Below are 22,096 nucleotides of genomic sequence, written 5' to 3'. Positions count from 1 at the left end.
CAGAGTGGAAGGGGCTCGCACACAAAAAGACGCCCGTTAGGAGTTAAAAAAGTGATTATTCACCGGCCTGCAGGCAAACACACGTGTGACACATACATTTGAACTCTTTGTGTATAACTTTATCTTTCCATTACCTGTTTATGGAATTCCCTGTGAGCACTTTTTCGTGAGTCCCTCCTCTCTTTTCTCTTTGTCCCTCCATCTCTTGCTCTTCCTCTACTGTTGTGTAGCCCCAGGCGATACTGTGATGTGTCCTCCCTCTGTCCCTCCCTCCCTCTCCCTCTCTCTCTGTCCCTGTCACCTTCAATTGCTCTGTGAAACTAGACACACTGCCTGGGGCAGGGAGGGAGGCAGGGAGGGCGGGAGGGACAGAGGGAGGGAGGGAAGAGAGGAAAAGAGAGAGAGAAGGAAAAAGAGAGACAGCTTTATAGACAGACTGAAGGAATAAACATTTGGTGTCATGTAAAAGGGGGGGGGGGGATAACCATGCACAGCCCAGATGTGTGTGGCATACTCCAAAAACCACTGGAATGATTCACAATATTTCACAGAAAAAAAAAACACTCAGTTTGTTTAATGCTGGAAGCATATAGTCAATAACATGCACACATCCACCCAGGTTAGGACAGTGTTTGACCTTTGACCCGGGTGTCTGGCCTTATCCTATATGTCTTCCAGTCAGTGTGTCTGATCAGGGTAGTCCTTAGCTTGTGTGTGCTATAACCCAGCTGCTTCTCCTCTAATACCTGTTCAACTGGTTTCCACCTGGAGCAACATGGAAACATGGAGTCCTCCTTGATCCTGCAAACACAGAGTAAACATCCAGTGCGACCGCAAAGCCGTTCAAGCAAGTTCTAAAGAATTGAGTTTAATGCCTGGAAGCAATATAAGGCCTATTTTAATAGGTGTAATATCAAAAACTGACGTGAAATCAGGACAAAAGTAACTTTTAACAAGAACATGAACTACATGCTTTTGTGATTTGCTGTTGTTTGCATTAGTGGGAGTTTTTTGGCAACAAATTGCTAATATATATTGAGCACGATTGGCAGTCGACTGTTTGTTTTTCCAAAAGAAAAAGCCAAATGCGCACGTTTGAAGAGGTTAATTTTCTTTGGCCTTCATTTAAATACCTAAAACACAGAGTTGATCACTGACACTTTGTTAAAGCTTTGATATGTCCATGCAGGAAAAAATAAAACCTGGCTATTGTAAAATATTGCATTCAGCCATTCCATGCAGAGGCATATATATTTTTTTTAGATAAAGACGAATTATATTTCCTCGAGCCACTGATATGGTAAAATGTAAATATAAATAAAATATATAACTAAAAAAAAAAAACACATAGCATATAACATGTGAGTACTCCTTGTTCTATACACCAAGTAAATGATCCAAGCAACATATGTACTGTAGGTATAATAAGATAGTTGTCACTTGTGAAGATTTAAAGGTAAAACTGTATAAACTTTTGTATAATGACAATGAGCAATTAATCAAAAAAGTTGCCAAGTAGCCGTTTTTTTGAGCAAAACAAAGCGGAAAACATGTTTTACCTGTGACCAAATCAGGAGGATGATCTGATTTGTCCGCGGTTAGGTTCCTTCCCTTTCATTGGTTTAGGTAGATTAGGAGGGCGGGACGAGAGTTTTGATTGGGCAAATTAGAGCACACAGTTAGCCAGGTGTTTGTGGTCCATAGGCTTACTTGAAATTTACCTGAGGTCGTATTTTGGTCAAAGCTGGATACGTTAGGGGCTTTTGTCGACGGTGAAACGTCTGGAAACGTGTTTTTATGTAACTTTTTTAATGACCTGTAGGCCTCGAGTCGCAACAAAGAAGAAGAGAAAGACGGAGCGGGAAGGTAGAGGTAACGGCGCTGAAAGGAAACATTTCGTGATTTAGGCTTCGGAAACAGTCGTCGGTTCTGCTTTAGTAAACTTGAAAGCATTATCTGTGTCGCTGTCGAAATGTCGCTCAAAGTGCAGTTTCCTGCCATTTTTTGGTGCGTATCAGGTGAGTATCAGCCGTCACGTCCCCCCCCATTTCCTACCTCCGCTCGCCATGTCTGTCGCTTCTCTCTCCACCTGTTAAACACACTAAAATGTACTCTCAGCTCATCCCATAAAACATATTCTTTGTGCCTTACAGTACAACTGTTCAGCCTCCTCGTTTAGAGTTAGTCACATGTGTCATTTATGTTCATATTTAGGTATTTTGGCTTCATACGCCCAAGAATGTGGCCGACCATCGATACTGGAGAACAGGATTGTGGGCGGGATGGACGCCACGGATGGGGCTTGGCCGTGGCAGGTGGATGTCCAGGTAGGTCCCTCTAAGACAGGCTCCTTATCTGCTATCAGGTGTGCCTGTGTGTGGTGGTTTAGTCTGGGTCTTGTTTATCAAACTGACCTGCTGAGAGAGGGGTTTGCCTGTGATGGGGAGGTGACTCACTCTTCTCTCCCCCCCTGGCTTGCAGACATCCACTGGCGGTCATATCTGTGGAGGCTCCATCATCGCAGAGAACTGGGTCCTGTCGGCAGCTCATTGTTTCCCCAAGTAAGAAAACCGGTCTGCAGGTGCTCTGCTTACTGTATTGAAATTCTGGGCTCCTCAGGAAAATCTGTTTTATGTCCTTCTTTGGCTATTCAAGTAAATAACCTCCATCACATTGAACATTAATCGAAGAGCCTTCATAGAATTTTTTGGCCTACAGGTAGCAATTCTTACACTTGAACTGTAAAAAGCAGAAAAAATCCTGCAGACTTTTGGCCATTCGTTTGATTATTTAAGTCTTACTGGACCAAAACGAGTGCAGCTGGGACTTTTTGTGTTAACTTTCCCTGGAACTTCAAGTCCATTTGAAGGAGCACCCACTTGGCAGAAAGCCATTGAGATACCCTTTGTCAGTATAAAATATGTGAAGGTTTCATATTTCCAGTGCAGCAGTTTTCATTCGCTGTCCCCCCCGTGTCCTCCCTCAGTCCGTCCGACGTGAGCTCTTACATCATCTACGCTGGCCGGTACCAGCTGAATGGCTTCAACTCGCACCAGTCAACGCATCGTGTGAGCCGGGTGGTGATTCCGTACGGATACGTCGAACCTCACGGCGGGAAGGACTTGGCGTTGGTGCAGCTGTCCAGCCCAGTAACCTGGTCAGATTATGTCCGTCCTGTCTGCCTGCCCGCCTCTGGCACCTTGTTCCCAGGTGGCATGCTGTGCTATGTCACCGGCTGGGGGAACATCCGGGATGACGGTAAGGCTCCCTCACATCATGTTAGCACGTGTGCAGATAACTTTTCTTCAGCGGTTAAGTGTTTTACAAGTCCCCAAAGAGCTGTTTTTATTTTCCTTGGACTCTGGCAAGCAAATACGTGAACTATCCTTTCCATGCATGTAAAATAAAAAAGAATATGACAAGAGCATAAGAAATAATCATAATTACATTTTTATTTTTGTCAGTCCAGGTGTCAAAAAGTATCCCGTTGATAGTAATACATTTTTAATGATTTAATCTCTTTTCTATAGCTATCGCTTTCAGTTTTTCTTCAGTCGGGCGTGGAACAGACAAGAGCACAGGCCTGCACTAAATAAATTAAATCAACGTTCTTTAATGAATATAACTCATTAGTTTTGCCAACATAAACACTTGTAGGCATTCAGGGCTTTAGTTAGAGGAAAAAATCCTGCTCAGCCACCACTGGAATTTAGTCGTACAAATAGTATAATCCTAATAATATTAGTGTTGCCTAATCTTTGTCTGCAGCCATGCAGAAATACTGGTTTTAAACAGAATGAAAAGACATGCAAAAATGCATTGCATTGCAGATTCGATTGTTGATTTGGAATTCAAACGTGCATGTTATGGATGAAGCTTTGAACCGTTTCAGTACAGTCCTACAAGGACACAACCTCTCAAGATCATCGCTCAGTTTTGTAATGAAATATTTTACTTTCAGTGGAATCGTATCATAGTATGACCGGACGGTGTTATTAAATGTTGTCAAATGAATCACTCCAATCACCAAGTTTTAGTTGTACATGTGAACAGTTCTGACTCATGTAATGTGTGACAGTGGAACACACTCACAATAATATATTAACATTATCATTCTATTATTATGATAATGATTTCATGCCTAGAGTCATTTCTTCCACGAAGATCAATGCATTGTGGATATTTTCAATAGTGACTGGAAATTTGTTCCATTCCATTGCTTTAGGACATCAGTAGGTCTAGAATAGGATTTGCACCTAAAGAATTCACTTCAGTACAAATGTGCTTAAATGTGCAGCTAATCACAAAATTAAACAAACATTTGCATAGTGTCATCACATCATACTACACAATATTGACATATTTGCAAAAATATACAAGGAACATAATACACTCTTAAACAGGACAATAAGTAGCATGAAGATGTTTGCTAAATGTTAAGAACCGCATCTTTACATCTACGCTGTCCTCGTATTCCCCTCAGTCCCTCTGCCAGGAGTTGGGACCCTGCAGGAAGTGCAGGTGCCAATCATCTCCCAGAGTTCATGTCAGGAGATGTACCGGACGGACCCGATCGACCAGGTGGACATCCTGTATGACATGATCTGCGCTGGATACCAGGAAGGCGGCAAGGACTCCTGCCAGGTACTGTTGGATCAGCTGTTTGTGCTGCTGCGTTTACACTCACAAATGCATGCTTGCATACACGAACAACACAAGAACCTGTATTGAAAATGACTTGGACTGCTGCTTTCCTGCAGTCATCTGCTGCATAGCTTGTGAGACCCTTCCTTTTGAGCACTTTGATACCTCCCAGTGGCAAAAGCTAAATAAGTCTGTGCGTTTGTGTTGCCTGTTCAGGGTGATTCAGGAGGGCCCCTTGTCTGCCAGATGGTAAACGGGACGTGGGTGCAGGCTGGGGTAGTGAGTTTCGGACTGGGCTGTGCTCACGCAAACCAGCCAGGTGTGTATGCCAGACTGACCAGCTACTCGAGTTTCATCAGCAACACGGTACCAGAGATCCGGCTGTATGGCCGAGCTCATCAGAGCTGGTGTGGGAGGACTGCCGTGTTGATCAGCTGTCTGTCCACTCTGCTGGTCCTGCTTCAGAGATAAGACACTTTGAAAACTGGATTTCTGGAGGGTAGAATGCAAACCAGCAACCAAATGAAGGAGGTGATCAATTATATGTCCAACTGAAGTCCAAAGTCTTCCTGAATAGAAAAACTATGAAACTATTCCTGACGTGCACATGAAGCCATATTGAACATGAAATGTAATATAATCTTTTAGAATAGAACTCTGCAATATGAACTTGATTCAAAGTAGTCTGGATAGGTTTTGTATTTTAAATCAGAATTATGAGCTAAATAAATCATGTGTTCTGTATCTGAAATAAATTGTTAATTTGATTCTGAAAATCAGGTCAGTGCTCAGTTCAACTTCTGATAGCTGAGTTTGGAAATGTGTAGAATCATGTTTATATGGACCAAAGCTTCAGTTGTCTTCATTCAAAGCTTCCTTAAATCTTTTATATCCACAACTAATACACCTACTTACAACTGTAAATACTAAAGTGGTTGCGTTTGAAACAACAAACCCAAACAAATCTTGCCTTATTTTAAGAACACAACACTTCAGAAATGTCATCCTTTGTTATTTAAAACATTACAGTTATTTAAAAATGCCCTTACTGAAAACCAACTTCATCTCATCTTAAATTGAACACGCTCATTTTACTGTAGTTCACTGAATGTCTGGAGACAGAGAGAGGTGATGACACAGTTTTCTTTATTATAAAGAAGGCCAGCATGTCATAACGGTAAAAAAGAGACTGCTTGCTAGTGCCTATTAAAAAAAGCTAGCTTTTAAATTAATTTGTTAAGTCTTCATTTGAAGTTCTCATGCTAAAATCATTTAACATTTACACAAATCCAAGTGTTTTTCTTGAAACTCCAGGAGGGAAAGTCAGGCATCAGGGGGAATAGTATCAGAGAGGATCATGGGGGAGCCGAGCTGCAACTCCTGCTGCAGTGACTCCAGATCAGCTGGAGTCATGCGGTGAACCTCGCTCCAATCAGATAAGAGGGAGGCCGAGAGGGGGGCCGAGTCGTAACTGATGGAGGAGAAGGAAAATACAGAAAGCATCAAGGGCAGCTTTTTTTTTTTTTTTTTGATCATACAAAAACTTTGTTCTCAAACAGAACCGAGTGCCAACACTGAAAGTCCTTAAAACGTGTGTGCTAGTCTGCAGCCCGCTTAGCATCCAAAGGCCTCCTCCACTCAAATGTGTTTTGCTTCTTGTTTCGTCACTTGGATGTTTGACCTTCACTGTGCAGAGTGATGTATGTACAGAGGCTTTCATAGTCATCTCCTGAAAAGGGAAGGTTTATCTGAGCTCACCTGAAGTCTCAGGTAAATCTGACTGTTGTACACAAACACTGAACACTTACTTCTCAGTGAAGTATGCAGTTAGACTTTTGAAAAGGATATTTTTTTTAATGAGGGAGGAGGAGTTGTAATTTATAAAATAACTGAGCCACATATACAGTATATATCACATCTGGAGGGGATCAGTTCACATTTCATCCAGCTGTTTTTCAGTGTGGCCAAAGATCAGAAAACACTTTACACTTGCTGCTGAATTATACTGTAATTGAAGACGACTCTGAGATCCTGTTCCTGACCTGAGTTTAATACAAATCTGACACTGGCTTCCATATAAAAGCCTGAATGTTGATTCATATAATAACTATAGACCATTATGACCCTTGAAGATATTGATGACTAATCTCCTGGTGTTAGTTTGGCATATCTAACTGTAAAGATTTGTTAACATGATTGTTGAGAATGATTTTACACTAAAATATGTTGCTATGGAAAATAGTAGTTCCTGCTTCCTGCTGGACACGTCAAAAATATTTCTGTCCTATATTACGATGTCTTTGTTGATACTGTTAAAACAAACAGAGCTGAAACATTTAATAAAGTAAATACCAGAAAGTTAATGCGCAACCATTTTGACAATTGATTCATGTTTTCAGTCTTTTTTTTTTTCAACTATTTGATGCCTTTATGTGTCAAATATGAACATAAACTGAACATAATTTGGTTTTGGACTTTTGGTCAGACTCAACAACACATTTGAATATGTTTGGGTTTTGGGAAATGCTGATGGCCATTTTTCACATTTTATAAGAAAAATGCCTGCAATTTGCAGATTGATAATCAACATAATTAGTTGCAGCCCTGAATATTTGTGGCATTACAAACAAAGTTTAAATATTTAAATGGCCATAGTTTAACTGGAATAAAGTGCTTGCAGGTGTCTTGATGGGGAAAAAAAGTGTCACTGCATTTTGAACCTGGTTCATGACTCTACAGTTGTTATATATTTATAATCATTTGTCTCACTCAGACCGCTGAAGCCTCATGTTAACTGCAGCTGGACTTTAAGAATTCATATTTACACAGGTGGATATTGTCCCACGTCTTCTGCATTAAAATTGCTAGAAGAAGGGAGCTCTTTGCGGAGGAACAATTATGGCTTTAATGTGTACTTTATATATCGGCACAGCATGTGAGCAATAAGGGAAAAAAATGTGAGCCTATCCTTTGAGTTTTCTTGTGCTGCATCCATCATGATGAATCTGGCATGGAAACATCACATGAGAGTAATGTAAGGCTGTATGAGGTCTAATAAAATCCTTAGAGCCATGTGTGCCTATTGATGTATTGATATATATATTGATGATATGCACAGCTGCAGAAAATAGTCTGATATGAAAGGATAAAACTTTAGCAGACAGCACATTTTTTCCAGTATCAGACTTTGGTTTTGTGTGTGAAAGCAAACTCATGCCGGATTAGACCTTACCTGTCCCGGTCACAGTGTTGCAGGTCTGTGAGAGACTGGTTGAGAAGGTCATCCAGGTCAAAGCCCACGCCGTACCCAGCACCACTGCCTTTAGGGGTGACTGAGAACACAGGGGGCAAAACGTCCTCTACCTGACGGGAGAGAAGGGGGAGACATTGGGTCAGCTGAATTTCACATCCTTAAGAACATTTAGAGGCAAGCAGAAGAGTATGACATTTAAGTCTGGTATATATGGACAAGAAAAAAAACGTTTTTGTATAGCTTCTATATCAATAACAGCACAAATGGCAATGCATATAGCTTCTCTTGGTAAAATGCCACCTGTAAAAAGCAACAGAAGAAATATAAGACACACCTGGGACTTCGAGAGCTGCAGTGTTACTGTATGGATGTCAGGGGCAATTGAGGGCCCTTGCTGTCCAGTATCTGTGAACCCTAAGCTGGGATGAGGCTGCGAGGGGACGCCTAAAGCCCCACAGAGAGGGTTTGTGGTCTGTGGCCCGGATTTCTCTCCCACAGAGGGACACAGCTTCTCCATCGGACTGGCACTTGAAGTCGAGGGGTTAGGGTGGGCGTTGAGGTTATTTTGGCCTCCGATATCCACATTCCCATTGGTCTCTCTGGTGGTTAGCGCTGGAGCTTTGGTCAAAAAAGTCTCCAGAGGAAGCAGCTGCGACTGAGGTTGGGGGTCAGGCTGGGTTTGAGGCTGGAGCTGGGGCTGAAGAAAGCTTGACGGTGTTGGCTGCGGCTTCCTGTTTGGTTGCGGTTGTTGTGGTGGCCTCGTCTCTAATTGCTGCCCGCTCCAGTTCCCCAAACAGTTGAAACCACTCTGTCCGTTGCTCTCGCTGTGTGGTTTGAGCGTGTTGTTTTTAACAAAGCCACTAGTGACAGTCATTATGTCTATCCCTCCACTTACAGCAACAACTATGTCTGCAGGAGGCTTCCTCTGGCTCATGGAGAAAAGTAATGATGGTTGCTGGGTGCTGGGAGGCTGAAACATGCCCTGCTGGTTAGCTTTAACATGAGAGATTAACTGTTCATGAGACTGGATCTTCCTCGCCTCCTTGTCCGTTTTATTGTTCAGTGCTCCTTGAGTGTTCTCGCCAATAGCTACACCCCGGTGCGGGTTCACATTACAGATCACATTACAGTCCTTATTATTTGCTCCGTCGTTATTAGGAGTCTGAGATTTCTCATTGTGTCTGTCCATCATCTTCGTCCAACGCTGCAAAAGGCTTTTGTCGTTGTCGCTCAGGAGAAACCCACCCAGCGAGTCCCCCTGCTTTCCCTCTCTTCTCTCCTTTTCCTTCATTTTCCTCTCCCTCTCTCTTGCCCGTTCCTGCCTCTTCCTTCGTTTCTCCTCTCTTTCTCGTTGACGCTCCTGTGCTGTGACAGGCCGACGCGACTCTGCAACAGAAGACAGGGAGGACGGCACACCTCCTCCTGCTCCAGCGTCAATGCCCAGAGCCGAGGTGCCTCCATCTGCAAAGAAGAGATCAAACACAGATAAAGGTGGTCGAAGGAATGACATGTCAGTGGTGTAAGTAGATGCGGAAAACTTTGAACTCACCACCCCTGGCTTTATTTCTGAGAGCTGATTTCAATAAAGCTGCTTTGAGTGCGGCCTTAGTATCCTCTGAAATGGCTCCTTCTTTTCTGGTTCCCTCGCCGGCACCTGGAGGAGGCCGGGCAGTCTTGGACAGTGACTGTGAAAGGGACTGAGACAGTGACTGGGCCTGGGCCACAGAGAGAGAAAGGGAAGGCACAGTGGTGGGCAGGGGTGTCATGGTCTGTGCTGGCGTTGCAGGAATGGAGGTAGGAGCCTGGCTCTGGGTGAGCTGAGTCAGAGGAGCCTGACTGCTGGCTAGCTGCTCCTGTACCTCACTGTCTCTCATTGCTTCTGGTGGAGCGTCCTGACTCGACACTGGTGTTGTTAAATCTATAGTTTCTGGCTGACCGCTGTCTGAGTTGGCACTGGGCATGTCCACATCAACTGGGCCACTTTCACTTTTGGAGAGGAGAGGCAAGTTATGGGTCACGTGAGGCGGGACAACTTCTAGAAGGGACGTGGGCTTATTAAAGGTTTGCATCTGGTTTGTAAATGTGTGGTTCACTTCTGCTGGTGTGCGGTCGTGTTGCTGCTGTGATTCCACTTGTGCTGCTTGTGGGTGTTGTGCCATCGGAACCAGTGTTGATTTGCTCAGGTTTACAGTTGAGGGCTGAGCTTTACACTGGTTACTGCTTTGCGCCACAGCTCTGCCGTTCGCCCTCGCCAAGGGCCTGAACTGCAGTCTTTGACGACAGGTCTGTTTCTTTTGATGAAAGTCCTGGATCTCCATCAGAATCGCCTCTTTAATTTGTTCCTTGTTCATTGGAAGCTTGTCAAATTCAAAGTCAAAAGCTGGCACGCAAATTGGCTCATCATCTGGGTCGTGGTACTTGGCCAGGTAAGGATGCTCAAGTGCTTGCGTCACACTGATTCTCTCACGAGGGTCAAAGCGCAACATGGCCGCCAGCAGATCCAAAGCCTCTGCTTCTGCTTGTGGGTACAGTTTGGCCAAAGGCACCGCGGACCGTGATGGAAGACTCTGCACATAAGAGCGTACTCTGTCAGCCCTAATAGCACCAATCAAGCCCTCAGGGGGAGTGCCTAACACGGACAAAATGAGCTGGAGCTGGTGGACATAATGCTTCCCAGGAAAAAGCTGCTTACGGCCCAACATTTCTGCAAAGATGCAGCCCACAGACCACAAGTCGATGGCCAAACTATAGTGATTCAGAGACAGCAAGAGCTCAGGAGCACGGTACCATCGAGTCGCCACGTATTCAGTCATGAAGGAATGTGACTCTTCAGGGTGTGAACTTAGACCCCTCGCCATGCCAAAGTCACCGATTTTTAGCTCACAGTTCTCGTTCACCAGCAGGTTAGAGGGTTTGAGGTCACGGTGGATGACGTTTGCAGAGTGCACGTACTTAAGGCCACGGAGGAGCTGGTACAGAAAGTAACGCGTGTGCTCTGAGGTGAGGGTCTGGGCAGAGTGTATGATCTGGTGCAAGTCGCTCTCCATGAGGTCCAGCACCACGTACCTGCACACACCGGAGGGTGGATAAGTGAGACGAGCTCATGAGAATCAGACAAACTGTTCATCTCTCGATCAGAATGGAATTCATCTCCATTTACTGACTAATAGAAGTGAACTGTGGCCAAACATCTAGACTTCAAACCCCAAATTATACTGCAAGAGTCCAAAATTCACCTTAATAACCACATTTATCTCCCATCTAAACATGAATCTTTTGAACAAACTCTATTCCATTGTGAGGGCAATATGTGTTGAGGCCTGTGCTGTGTGATCAAGTGAATTAGCTCATGCACCACAAAACGATTTATACGCTAATGAAAACCTTTATAATAGAAGAAAAAGCTAAATCTGGAAAAGAATCAAACAATACATCTTATAGGATATGTTTGATAGTTTTATCTCCAGTTATTATATTTAGTCTGAATAAAATAAGCCATAAAGTCTTAATAAATATAACAATCTACAACTAAAAGATGTCTCTCAGTTGCACAAACCTGTTTAGTACAACTGCTACTGATATGATGTTGCAAATAAAGTAATTCAGGTCAACATTTTTTTTTAACTACACCAGCATTTTGGTTATTGATCAGTATTACTGAATGCTCATGATGGGTTAAAAACATAACTCATCAAATACATATGTGTGAAAATTGTTATCCACTGACAGCATGTGAAAGTTTAATTGTGTGTAAATGGGTTGAGTCAAATTAGACATTCAGTTTCTGTGAAATAGTTTCCAGATATTTGCTTTATAAAGAGACCTTTCTTATTAGGGAGGAACCTTTGTGCTGTTTGCCACAAACGTGGGAAAGAAAATAAAAAGTACATACACAGACTTGAAGGCAGAGTGAGGAAGGTTCGGCTGCAGGATGTCCTTGATGGCGATAATGTTGTCATGTTTGAAGTGCTTGAGAATCTTCAGCTCTCGTAACGTGCGTTTGGCATTTGTCACCACTTCAAAGGCATTGGAGATCTTCTTTATTGCCACCTGCTGGCCTGTGACATGAAAATATGCCCCAAATGAAAAATCACAGGACAGGATATACAACTGAGTTTGGATGACAATGTTAATGAATTTCCACATATTTCAACATTAAGCACTGTAGTACACACTGAATGAGTAGTGTGCCATTTCTTCATCAAATCAAACCTACCATTGTCCCTTCTCCTGGCAGATGAAACAACGCCATAGGCCCCTGTGCCGATTGTTTCTATAACATCATACTCCTCTCCGACGTCGAACTTCACGTCCAGAGAGCGCGCTTTCAGCAAAGCCAGGTTCTTTGCTGTCGTGCTGGTATCTGCGCTGCCTCCTGTAGCCTCAACGCCACGCTGGTTCTGGTTGTCTCTGCTTTTGTCAGTGGCCATTCTTTCAGGTGACATGGCCACAGGTTGACCATTTTTACCTTCTCCATCCTCCTTAGTTGACATGTTTCTGTAGAGAATCAAAAATAGCAAAGTTAGAGAAATAAATTGGCATCATCTTACAGATTCTTACCTGCAGTGCTAGGGGCATACAGCACTGTTTCTGCCTCTACAACTGGAGTTACATCAGGATGTACAGTATGTCATTAATCTGGACAGGAAAACTATACAGTGTGATATCACAATAACATCATAATAAAATGATTCTGCTGAAAGTTAAACATAAATATTGAATTGTTGCCCAGTCAAAAATACACTAAAAGTAGAGCTGAAACAGAAAATTAACTAGTTTGATAACTGAATCATTGTTCGAGTCACTTATCAATCAAAAAATGCCAAACTGCTGCTTGACCTTTGTCCTGTGTGATACTAAAATGAATATCTTCAGGTATGGACTGTTGGTCAGGCAAAACGGGTCATTTAAGTTTGTTTCTTTTGGATTGGTTTGGCTATTTTCTGACACGTAGTAGACAAAACGATTGCTCAAATATTCAGGGAAATAAGCAGATTCGTTAACAATGACAATAATAGGTAGTAGCAGTACTGAACGAAACTGTCATGGTCTTTAACAAAACATTTCATAACCTCAGCTGCACTTGTACAACCATGCTTACAGAGCTACAAATCAGTATCATCGATATCATCTGATATCTGATAAACCATTCTGATCCTTTGCTGACTACCAGTCAGCAGCATTTTCCTGTGTCCCTACACTAATTCATCTTACATATCATCCACCACACATCATACAGTCTGTCAAAAGAGAAAACCAGTGATCTGAAGCCGAAAGGCCAGAGCTGAGGGTAACAGAATATTTCTTTTTAATCTGGAGGCTAACTTAATGATAACCAAGCTTAACTCCACAAAAAAGCTTTTCCTCTCACTGCCAGAGCCCGGGCCCCCAGGAGCCACCTCAAGACTCCTCACAACAGGTCAGTCAGGAGTCACTTATAGACAATTATACAGGATTAAGACCACGATTTAGTCACAACATTGACTAAACAGACGCATTTTATGTTGAACTGTTAATAAATTAACTGTGAAGATTAAAATAAACCCAGAAGACAGACGCGTAACTAACGTGCTGCCCAGCAACTTCACACACACACACACACACTAGGCCTGTCAGTCAAACGGCCGAAACCTGTAGCTCTCTATCAAAAGACGTCTCTAGTTTCCAGCTAGAGTCTGCTAACAAATATAAAGAGAAAAAAATCCAGGAGGACCTGTTTTTCAGAGCCCGCTAGCTTTCGTCTTGCAGACTAATTAAAATACACTAATTACACGATGAAGACGCAGCCTTACCCACTTTTTGGCGCAGGGGCGTAGGCTAGTTACCTGACGCTCAGCCTTTCTAGGAACGGAAACCGTTAAACCATGTCTTTCTCGGTTTTTACAACCAAACGGGACAACACGGAGCCGTGTGTCTACATAACGGACCAGACTGTCACCTTGTCAGCCATCCACAACATCCGGAATTGTGTCTTTAACCCCGTAGTACCACAGCTATCTCTTGTTTTTGTCTGCCTCTTCCTCGTGAGTTCCGCGTTAGGTTTGAGTGCCATCTGGCGGACCAATGAGGCGAGATGACGTCCGAAAGACCGTCCAATAGGAGCAGAAATCGTGTGGGAGGCTGGACATTACGGCAGACAGTAGGGTCTCTGTTTTTTCTTTTGGGTGGTGGTGACGCCGTTTTCCAGAATTGAATTATTACAGGAGGGGCCATAATTACCTGCACTTAAACCTCTTTATGTATCATGGCTGTAGCGGAAAAATATTAAAGTAGAATAATACTTGTGTGGAACAATAAGTACTTCTAATAGCACTACTAATGATAATGTACCAATAACTAAGTACAGTTTTGAAGTGCTTGTACTTTTATTGAGCATTTCCATTTCCATGCTATTTTGCTACATTTTGGAGGCAAATATTACTATTTACTGTGCAGGTTTAGATTATAAATAAAAACTATAAATTAACTAATAGATTATATTCTATTATAGATCAGGCTATTGAACTGTATAGAAAGTAATTAAAATGAGCTCCACCTTTAGCAGCTGCAACATAAAGGTGATGAACACATTAATGCATCAATACTTTTAGTCCAGTTCTATAATATATGTGGTTCTGAAATGGGCATTTCTGCACAATGAGTACTTTGACTTTTGGTCGGCCTACTTTAAGTATCTTTTAATGCTAATTTTTTCTGCTTTTACTTGAGTAAGAATCTGAATGCAGGACTGTTGTTTGTAGTGTTTTTACACTTCATTTTCTTACAATTATTACTAACATTGCTATTATTCTATACTACTTTACTATTATTCAATGTCTTTACTTACCAGCTCATGTTACACATTCTCTGTATTCTATTTTCATCCTTATTTTGACTATTAGTATCAAGTGGGTCTTATTCTCCATCTGATTTTGCAAACATCCTATGTCTTTTGTGTGTGAGGCACTTGATGGATGTGGTTTCTTTGTCTTGAAGCACTTTAGGCTGCATTTCTGGTATGAATGGTGCAATACAAATAAAGTTTATTATCATTACTTTATTGCTTTATGCTATGAGGGAAAAGATCTAGTAAAAGATTTGAATACTTGTTCCACCACTGCATTAGGCACCATGTGTTCAGACTGCAGATTGTGTAAGAGTTATGTACAGAGTGTACATTATACTGAATAAAGGTGAATTGGCTTGATGTGAATCGTGGGTTGACACTTCCCCCCAAAAGACCAAACAGACTGAAGTCCACAGTGACTGCACAGTAAACAACCCCCTTGCTGGCACAACATCTGGACCCCACCGTCCAATGAGAGGCAGTGACCTAAACCCACCAGACCAATCAGAAGTGAGAATCTGACTTTTAACACGTCGCCGTGACTCGCTGGACCGCCGCTGAGGATTTAGAGGAAACCGGGTCAGACTGAGGCTACGTTATTCATCTTTTAGCCCTCCCGAGACATTTACATCCACCTCCAAGCGTCGAAAGGGAAGGGAACAAACATGGCGTTACCGAAATGGGAGAGAAAAGCGCGCATATTTCTGTGCGTTTTCGGTTTGTTTTTGTCTGTTTACGCGCTGCACGTCGAGCTGTCCAGAGAGAGCGACCCAGATTACAGGGCGATGTGCGACCTGGCCGAGTCTGTGAGCTGCTCCAAAGTTTTCACCTCCAGGTATGTTTGCTTTTTTTTCCTTCCTCCTTTTGTTTTAGCGGCTCGTACCTGCTTTACCGCCCAGAACCGGAAGACCTCCACCGGCGCTTTAGTGACTTTTGCATCGTTTTCGAGTTGTAACTTAAAACCTGAATATGTCTTGCAGGACTTACCCCCCCTTCACTGCCACGTGTTAAAATCCTCTGCAACACTTGACATCAGCTACTTTTTAATATCAAGTGGATATTCCTTTTTATTCCTTTTTTATGATTATTATTTTAATTAGACTTTGAAGCTATTATGAAGGCTCCCTTCTCATTTTCTTCTGATAATGTGTTGTTCTGACTGTTTCCCTTTTCTTTTTTGGCAGATGGGGACGTGGTTTTGGCTTGGTCCAGTTCTTTGTTGCCAAAGATAGTCCTCTGAACCAGCCCAACAGCGTGCTTGGCATCATATTTTACTCTCTGCAGATGGGCCTGGGTAAGTCTGTCATTGTCTTCTGCAAATTACAGAGCAGGCTGAGTGTTTTTAGGAGAAATTGATACTGTTTGTAATCCAGAATGCTAGTGAACCATGGCTGGCCCTGCATTCCAACTAAATTCAATATTGCATATTTACTGTGTGTACTTTTAGGTGAAATGTAGTGAGATTTAACGTTGTACTTTCCAAATATTTCTCATGCAATCTCTTTTATTGATGTGCTGAACTCCTCTGTCTTCATTGCAGGACTGTCTCTGTCCAAAAAGGCAGCCATGTTTTTGGTCTTTGCCTCCTGGGTCTCTGTGGCCGGCTCACTCTATCTCGCATCAATTCTCGCCTTTGTCCTGGGGGACTTCTGCATGGTCTGCGTGTCGACATACGTCATCAACTTTGCGTTGCTCTTCACCAACCTGAAACGAAGGAGAGCCATCGAAGGAATGAAAGAAAAGGCTGGATAGAAAGAGTCACCTGCGAAATTCAACACCTTCATTTTTTTTCTTGTCTGCTGAGCTGAAGCCGCACTGGATCTGAGAAGCAAATTCTCTCCCACTGTATTTCTGCATTGTATAAACCTGTTCGGACTTTTCAGAGAAACAGGACTGGAGACGCATATCAGAAGATCTCTGTAAGATGATATACAGAAACTTGTTAAAGCATCATTTTTGTATATCAGTGTGCATTTATGATGCTGATTACACACGTTTGAACATTACCTCTTGTCTCATGTGATTTTGGCCCCACCTTGTGAAAACAAGCAAAAACAAACCCAAAAAACCTAAAAGTGGACATAGATCAGTCTACAGAAAATTACTGGGTGTTACAGTAATACAGAGCCATGCAGTTACTCAGTCTAACCAGTAGATGGAGCCAGATACCCAGGGTTATCTTGTGTTGCACATGGTTGTATTATAAGCACAGGATATCCAAGAAGAGCTGAATCAGGGGCAACTGGACTTGGTTGTAGAAACCTGTGTTCTCATCCAAGGGGCTCCTTCAGTTCTTACTGACGGATGGGGATTTGCAAGTCTGTGCATGCCTCACTGCACTGGATTGCTTTCACTAGATTGCTTTTCTTGTGTTTGGGCACGTAGTCTTTGGGTGGAACAACTTCTGTATTAGTGTGTTGCTACGGAGCACAACAATACATATTTTGGACAGGGAGGACAGATGGTTTAAAAGAGGAGTGAAAGAGGCTTTTTAAATAATAATACAGAAACCTTCCCTCAGCTGAGGAGGAGGTCTAAGTCACCACGTATGTCCACCTACAGTGCTGTCCCTTCATCCCTTCCCAGGAGATTGAACAACCATTCACATCTGGTCTCATGTGATGGCCCCAAGGGCTGTGGTTTGCACTTGGTCTCGACTCCACTGGGTGCTGTTTCACAGCCAAGAGCACGAAAGGCCTAAGAGCTACCAATGACCTTGACAGCGACCCCACAGAGGTTAAATACCTGAGTTGCTCCACCAGTTAGTCAGAACTGAAGAAGCCACTTGATTAAGAGGTGGAAGGTTGTCAAGTTTCTACAGCCATCTTCAGTGACAAAGGCATTTTTCCCATGGTCGTCACTGCAAAAGACACTTCTGCAAAACTGTTGACAGGACGCCAGCTACACTGTAACTATGGTCACTTACAACTGTTCTTTTATGTTTAGAGCCATGGGGGTTTAAGCTTTGTAAAACTTCTTCAAAGCCCAGAAAAGTCACTATTCTTTCCTGAAGGATGTCACCACTGTGTACAAGCCTCTTACCTAACCCTAATCAATCATCACTCCTCATGCCTGAACCTAACAAACCCAACCGATGAGGGCAGTGAGTACCAGCAAATCAGAGGCAGAGTAGGGTGGGTCATTCCATCACCATCCTAGGAAAAAAAAAATGCAATAGCATTGTTCGCAGAAGACTACTAAATAATTATTATCATTATTAGATAGACATGTGGTTAATTCCCCTGCACAATAAAAAGTGCAAAATGAAACCTCAGAAATGAGGTAAAAGGTTTCAAATTTAAAAATGTCCATAATTACCACCCATTTCCTGTTGTTATAGTAACAGCAGACGATGATAAAAGTAGACCCCAAAAGTCTGAGCATCTCCTCCTGCACCTGACCTGTGACCAGCCTAGCTGTTATATCAGGCACTTCACCTCACGTGGAAAAATACCTGCTATATTGTTGACATGAATACTGTGTTGAACCAAGACTATGATACAACAGAACTGCTCATTTCACCCATTAGCTCTTTATATATCCCCGGCAGTGATCTCAGTGTTAAATGATTAATGGAAAACTTTTATTAAACGTACAGATGGCAGACAGGCAAGTGGTCGCAGCTGGTAAAGGTGGGGTGTTTAATCTATTATAATACATCATAGATGCATTTCTTATTAATATCTGAATGTGCAAAGTAACTAAATGTAGAAGAGTCAAAAGCACAATATTTGCCCCTCAGTCAGTGTAAAGAAGCATAAAATGAAACAGAGCCTGTAAGGAGAAAAAGAATGAAGAGTCTTTTCTGTTCTGTTCTATTTACATAAAAGAGGATACAACACGTCCACATGCCTGAATGACTGAACAGGTCGGTTGTTAATGACTCCCAATCCTGTGAGTTTTTTTTTTTTAAAGTTTGTATGTTTGAAAATACAAACTTATAATGTTATTGAATGAGTAAACTGGGGGTGAAACCAGCGGATTAGACCTCAGTCAAGAGATCATGTTTCTGTGTCTGTGTTGACACAGAAATATGATCACTTCTCGACAAAAGCATAGTTTTGGTGTGAAAAGTGTGACTCTTCACTTCCAAAATATTTGTTCACCATTTGCATCACCAAGTTAGACTGTAGATGAGTAAGGCACCTTTAACTAACTAAATATATATATATATATATATATATATGTATATATATAATCACACTATTGCATTTAGATTGACGATTAAACATGATAGAAATCAAAGCTTGTTTTTGAAGAAAGACGAACAACATGACGGGCTAACAGTCAAGGTGTGTTGCTGTGCTATTGGATAGACGTAGCCAGTTAAACCTTAATTGACAGCCAGACAATGACAGCCAAGAAATTGTGAGTGTGCATGCCTGAGATGACTGATACTTTTGTAGAATTCCTTTCAAGACTGCCAATGGCTGAGATGCCTTAACAACCTTAAAGGTTTCAGCAGCTTTTGTCTGTACCTCATCACCGGTTGACACGCAGCGTGGACAGATGTCACGTTGAGAACAGATACACAAAGACTTAGTCACAACAGGACCAAACTGACGTTCTTGTCTAATTTTAGCTTCTTTTCTTATTGCTATCGATGATCTCAACCCCTCAAACGATTACATAATCTTTCTCTTGTCCCCGTCACATGGAGTACTTCCTCATCAGGTACTTTGATGTACAGAGACAATGGTTGGCTGTGGAAAGAATGTTTGGGCTTTACTGTGCTTTCACTGGTCTGACGGATAACTGCGAATTAAGGAAGCATCTTCCACGATATCCTGAACTTTCGCATCTGATGTGTGGATGCACACATCTCCTTTAAGTTTAATTTGCAAGATGTTTTTTTGTGTGTGTGTGACAGAAGTATTTGTGAGTTTCATACAGTAAAGTATCGCCACAGTTCCATATACAGTGCTGTGAAAAAGTATTTGCCCCGTTCCCGATTTCTGTGTTTTTTGCATATTTATAACACACAAAGGTTTCAGATCATCAAACCAATTTTAATATCACACAGAGACAACCCAAGGATATATAAAATGCAATTTCTAAATGATGATTCAATTTATTAAGGCACAAAAAAAATTCAAACCTGTCTGGCCCTATGTGAAAAAGTAATTGCCCCCTGAACCTAATAGCGAGTTGTGCCACCTTTGGCAGCAATAACTGAAATCAAGCGTTTGCGATAATTGGTGATGAGTCTTTCACACCACTGTGGAGGAATTTTGGCCCACTCTTCTTTGCAAAATTGTTTCAACTCTGCCATATTGGAGGGTTTTCTACCATGAACTGCCCATTTATGGTCACACCACAGCATCTCAATTGGATTTAAATCCAGACTTTGACTTGGCCACTCCAAAACCTTAATTCTGTTTTTTTTTTTTTTTGAGCCATTCAGAGGTGGACTTGCTGGTGTGTTTAGGATCGTTGTCCTGCCGCATGATCCAAGAGCGCTTGAGTTTGAGGGCACAAACTGATGGCTGGACGTTCTCCTTCAGGATCTTCTGGTAAACAGCAGAATTCATTTTTCCGTCAATCACAGCAAGCTGTCCTGGTCCCGAGGCAGCAAAGCAGCCCCAGACCATCACACTGCCACCACCACGCTTTACTGTTGGCATTATGTTCTTTTTATCAAATGCTGTGCCATTTTTACGCCAGATGTAACGGGCTGCACACCTTCCAAAAAGTTCAATTTTTGACTCATCAGTCCACAGAATGTTTCTCCAAAAGTCTTGAGGATCGTCAAGATGCTTTTTGGCAAATGTAAGACGCGCCTTTGTGTTCTTTTGTGACAGCAGTGGTTTTCGCCTGGGAACTCTCCCATGGATGCCATTTTTGGCCAGTGTCTTTCTTATAGTGGAGTCGTGAACACTGACCTTAACTGAGGCCAGAGAGGCCTGCAGTTCTTTGGATGTTTTTCTAGGTTCTTTTGTGACCTCCTGGATGAGTTGTCGTCGCATTCTTGGAGAAATCTTAGTTGGTCGACCACTCCTGGGAAGGTTTGCCACTGTTCCCAGTTTTCTCTTGGTAACCTTTTCCAGACTGATAGATTTCAGTCACTTTTTTTCTCATTTCTTCTTGAATTTCTTTGGATCGTGGCATGATGCGTTTGTTCTTGAGATTTTGTAGCCTACTTCACTTTGCCTAACAGATTCTATTTAAGTGATTTCTTGATTCAACAAAGGTGGTGGCAATCAGGTTTGGGTGTGGCCTGTGAAATTGAACTAAGCTTTCCCAAAACTGTGGTTAGTCACAGTTACTTTGTGATTTAACAAGGGGGGGGGGGGGGGCAAATACTTTTTCACATAGGGTCAGATAGGTTTGTATTTTTTCCCCCCTTGGTAAACAAAATCATCATTTAGAAACTGCATTTTATATATCCTTGGGTTGTCTCTGTGTGATATTAAAATTGGTTTGATGACCTGAAACCTTTGCGAGTGATAAATATGCAAAAAACACAGAAATCAGGAAGGGGGCAAATACTTTTTCACAGCACTGTACAGTAATAAACATATTGGTTGATTTTAAGGTCAGTGTTTCTCACACTTCTTCTTGTACTCTGCTTTGTACAAGAAGTGTGAGATAATATAATTCACTTATTACAGGAATAATGAACGATAATTACGTGCCTGCATTGTTCCAGGAAGTGGGAGAGGACCTTTCATACTTATTGTCCAATGCTGGCCGGCTGCCAGTTAAACGTACTGGAGAGCACTTGTGACAACACAGCACATAAGCTGTCATTATTACTTAATCACAAAAGGTGTAACTCATCTTGTGAGAATATTTAGCTGCTTTTGATTTTCAGAATTCCTCTCTGTGTCTCTATTTTACACAAAACAGCAACAGATTATATTAAAAGAAAGTGTATCATGTTCCCTTGTTATTGGAGGAGAGGCTGGCAGAGCTTTAAGGTGTGTTGCAATAAATGATGAAGGCAGGCTATTTTTATGTCCAAATGTGACACTTAATGGGCATAAAGTTTAAAAAAAGCTGCAGAGAAAAAGGCTTGGAAAAACATTAACCACTTGCACAAAATGCTTTTTTTTGTTCTGAGAAGTTGCATAATAGTATTTGAAAAGGTCTTTCTCCATACTGTCAAAATGCATATTTGCTCTAGAAGAATGCACAGGTAATTATGGATGAGGTGTAAAGGTTGCAGCAAGGACATTAGTATTGTTTTCTTGTTAAGCAAAACATGTCATCAACATGTCAGTATGGGCCATTCGTCACTCTGGCTGAAGAATTTGTTGAAATTTGGTTTCCTGCAACTGCGCTGAAAGACATGTGCAACGCTCGTCAGCAGTGAGTTGAAGAGGACAGGTGCTGGTGGAAATAACCCCTGTGTGATAATTGCTCTTTTTAAT

General features: G+C 42.1%; 3 protein-coding genes across 4 annotated transcripts; 2 read left to right on the top strand and 1 right to left on the bottom strand.

The window, feature by feature from the left end:
- The first annotated feature begins 1,691 nt into the window (after positions 1–1,691).
- On the top strand, positions 1,692–7,633 carry zgc:92313 (uncharacterized protein LOC436869 homolog). The gene is made up of 6 exons (XM_041962094.1): positions 1,692–2,018; positions 2,215–2,327; positions 2,482–2,561; positions 2,987–3,258; positions 4,484–4,644; positions 4,861–7,633. The coding sequence occupies exons 1-6, from the start codon at positions 1,973–1,975 to the stop codon at positions 5,113–5,115; spliced, it is 927 nt and encodes a 308-aa protein (XP_041818028.1). The 5' UTR covers positions 1,692–1,972; the 3' UTR covers positions 5,116–7,633.
- Positions 5,770–13,932, bottom strand: mapk7 (mitogen-activated protein kinase 7). Of its 2 annotated transcripts, none has more exons than XM_041962092.1 (7): positions 13,836–13,932; positions 12,114–12,394; positions 11,790–11,955; positions 9,447–10,963; positions 8,232–9,358; positions 7,877–8,007; positions 5,770–6,115 (listed from the first exon to the last, which is right to left on the bottom strand). In XM_041962092.1, exons 2-7 carry the CDS (start codon positions 12,388–12,390, stop codon positions 5,968–5,970), a joined length of 3,366 nt encoding a protein of 1,121 aa, XP_041818026.1. In that variant the 5' UTR covers positions 12,391–12,394; positions 13,836–13,932; the 3' UTR covers positions 5,770–5,967. The 2 variants fall into 2 exon arrangements, with proteins under 2 accessions (XP_041818026.1, XP_041818027.1); XM_041962093.1 differs by having other exon boundaries at positions 13,690–13,917.
- Positions 13,933–15,266: 1,334 nt separating this feature from the next.
- Positions 15,267–16,719, top strand: vkorc1 (vitamin K epoxide reductase complex, subunit 1). Its single transcript, XM_041962095.1, has 3 exons — positions 15,267–15,558; positions 15,908–16,017; positions 16,264–16,719. The coding sequence occupies exons 1-3, from the start codon at positions 15,389–15,391 to the stop codon at positions 16,473–16,475; spliced, it is 492 nt and encodes a 163-aa protein (XP_041818029.1). The 5' UTR covers positions 15,267–15,388; the 3' UTR covers positions 16,476–16,719.
- Positions 16,720–22,096: the final 5,377 nt, after the last annotated feature.

Source organism: Chelmon rostratus, chromosome 21 (genome assembly GCF_017976325.1).
Source record: "Chelmon rostratus isolate fCheRos1 chromosome 21, fCheRos1.pri, whole genome shotgun sequence".
In the NCBI taxonomy this organism is placed as follows: domain Eukaryota; kingdom Metazoa; phylum Chordata; class Actinopteri; order Chaetodontiformes; family Chaetodontidae; genus Chelmon; species Chelmon rostratus.
The sequence above is the reverse complement of the archived record's forward strand: the minus strand, read 5'-3'. Positions and strand labels throughout refer to the sequence as shown.

What these genes read in the sequence shown, in the direction of transcription:
- zgc:92313 (XM_041962094.1), top strand. Translation starts at nt 1,973, where the DNA reads ATGTCGCTCAAAGTGCAGTTTCCTGCCATTTTTTGGTGCGTATCAG. An exon ending in CGTGGCAGGTGGATGTCCAG is followed by an intron (nt 2,328 to 2,481) that starts GTAGGTCCCTCT and finishes CCTGGCTTGCAG; the next exon opens with ACATCCACTGGCGGTCATAT. An exon ending in GCAGCTCATTGTTTCCCCAA is followed by an intron (nt 2,562 to 2,986) that starts GTAAGAAAACCG and finishes GTCCTCCCTCAG; the next exon opens with TCCGTCCGACGTGAGCTCTT.
- mapk7 (XM_041962092.1), bottom strand. Translation starts at nt 12,390, where the DNA reads ATGTCAACTAAGGAGGATGGAGAAGGTAAAAATGGTCAACCTGTGGCC. An exon ending in CAGAAATAAAGCCAGGGGTG is followed by an intron (nt 9,359 to 9,446) that starts GTGAGTTCAAAG and finishes TCTTCTTTGCAG; the next exon opens with ATGGAGGCACCTCGGCTCTG. An exon ending in TGCAGCTCTCGAAGTCCCAG is followed by an intron (nt 8,008 to 8,231) that starts GTGTGTCTTATA and finishes CTCTCCCGTCAG; the next exon opens with GTAGAGGACGTTTTGCCCCC.
- vkorc1 (XM_041962095.1), top strand. Translation starts at nt 15,389, where the DNA reads ATGGCGTTACCGAAATGGGAGAGAAAAGCGCGCATATTTCTGTGCGTT. An exon ending in TCCAAAGTTTTCACCTCCAG is followed by an intron (nt 15,559 to 15,907) that starts GTATGTTTGCTT and finishes CTTTTTTGGCAG; the next exon opens with ATGGGGACGTGGTTTTGGCT. An exon ending in CTCTCTGCAGATGGGCCTGG is followed by an intron (nt 16,018 to 16,263) that starts GTAAGTCTGTCA and finishes TCTTCATTGCAG; the next exon opens with GACTGTCTCTGTCCAAAAAG.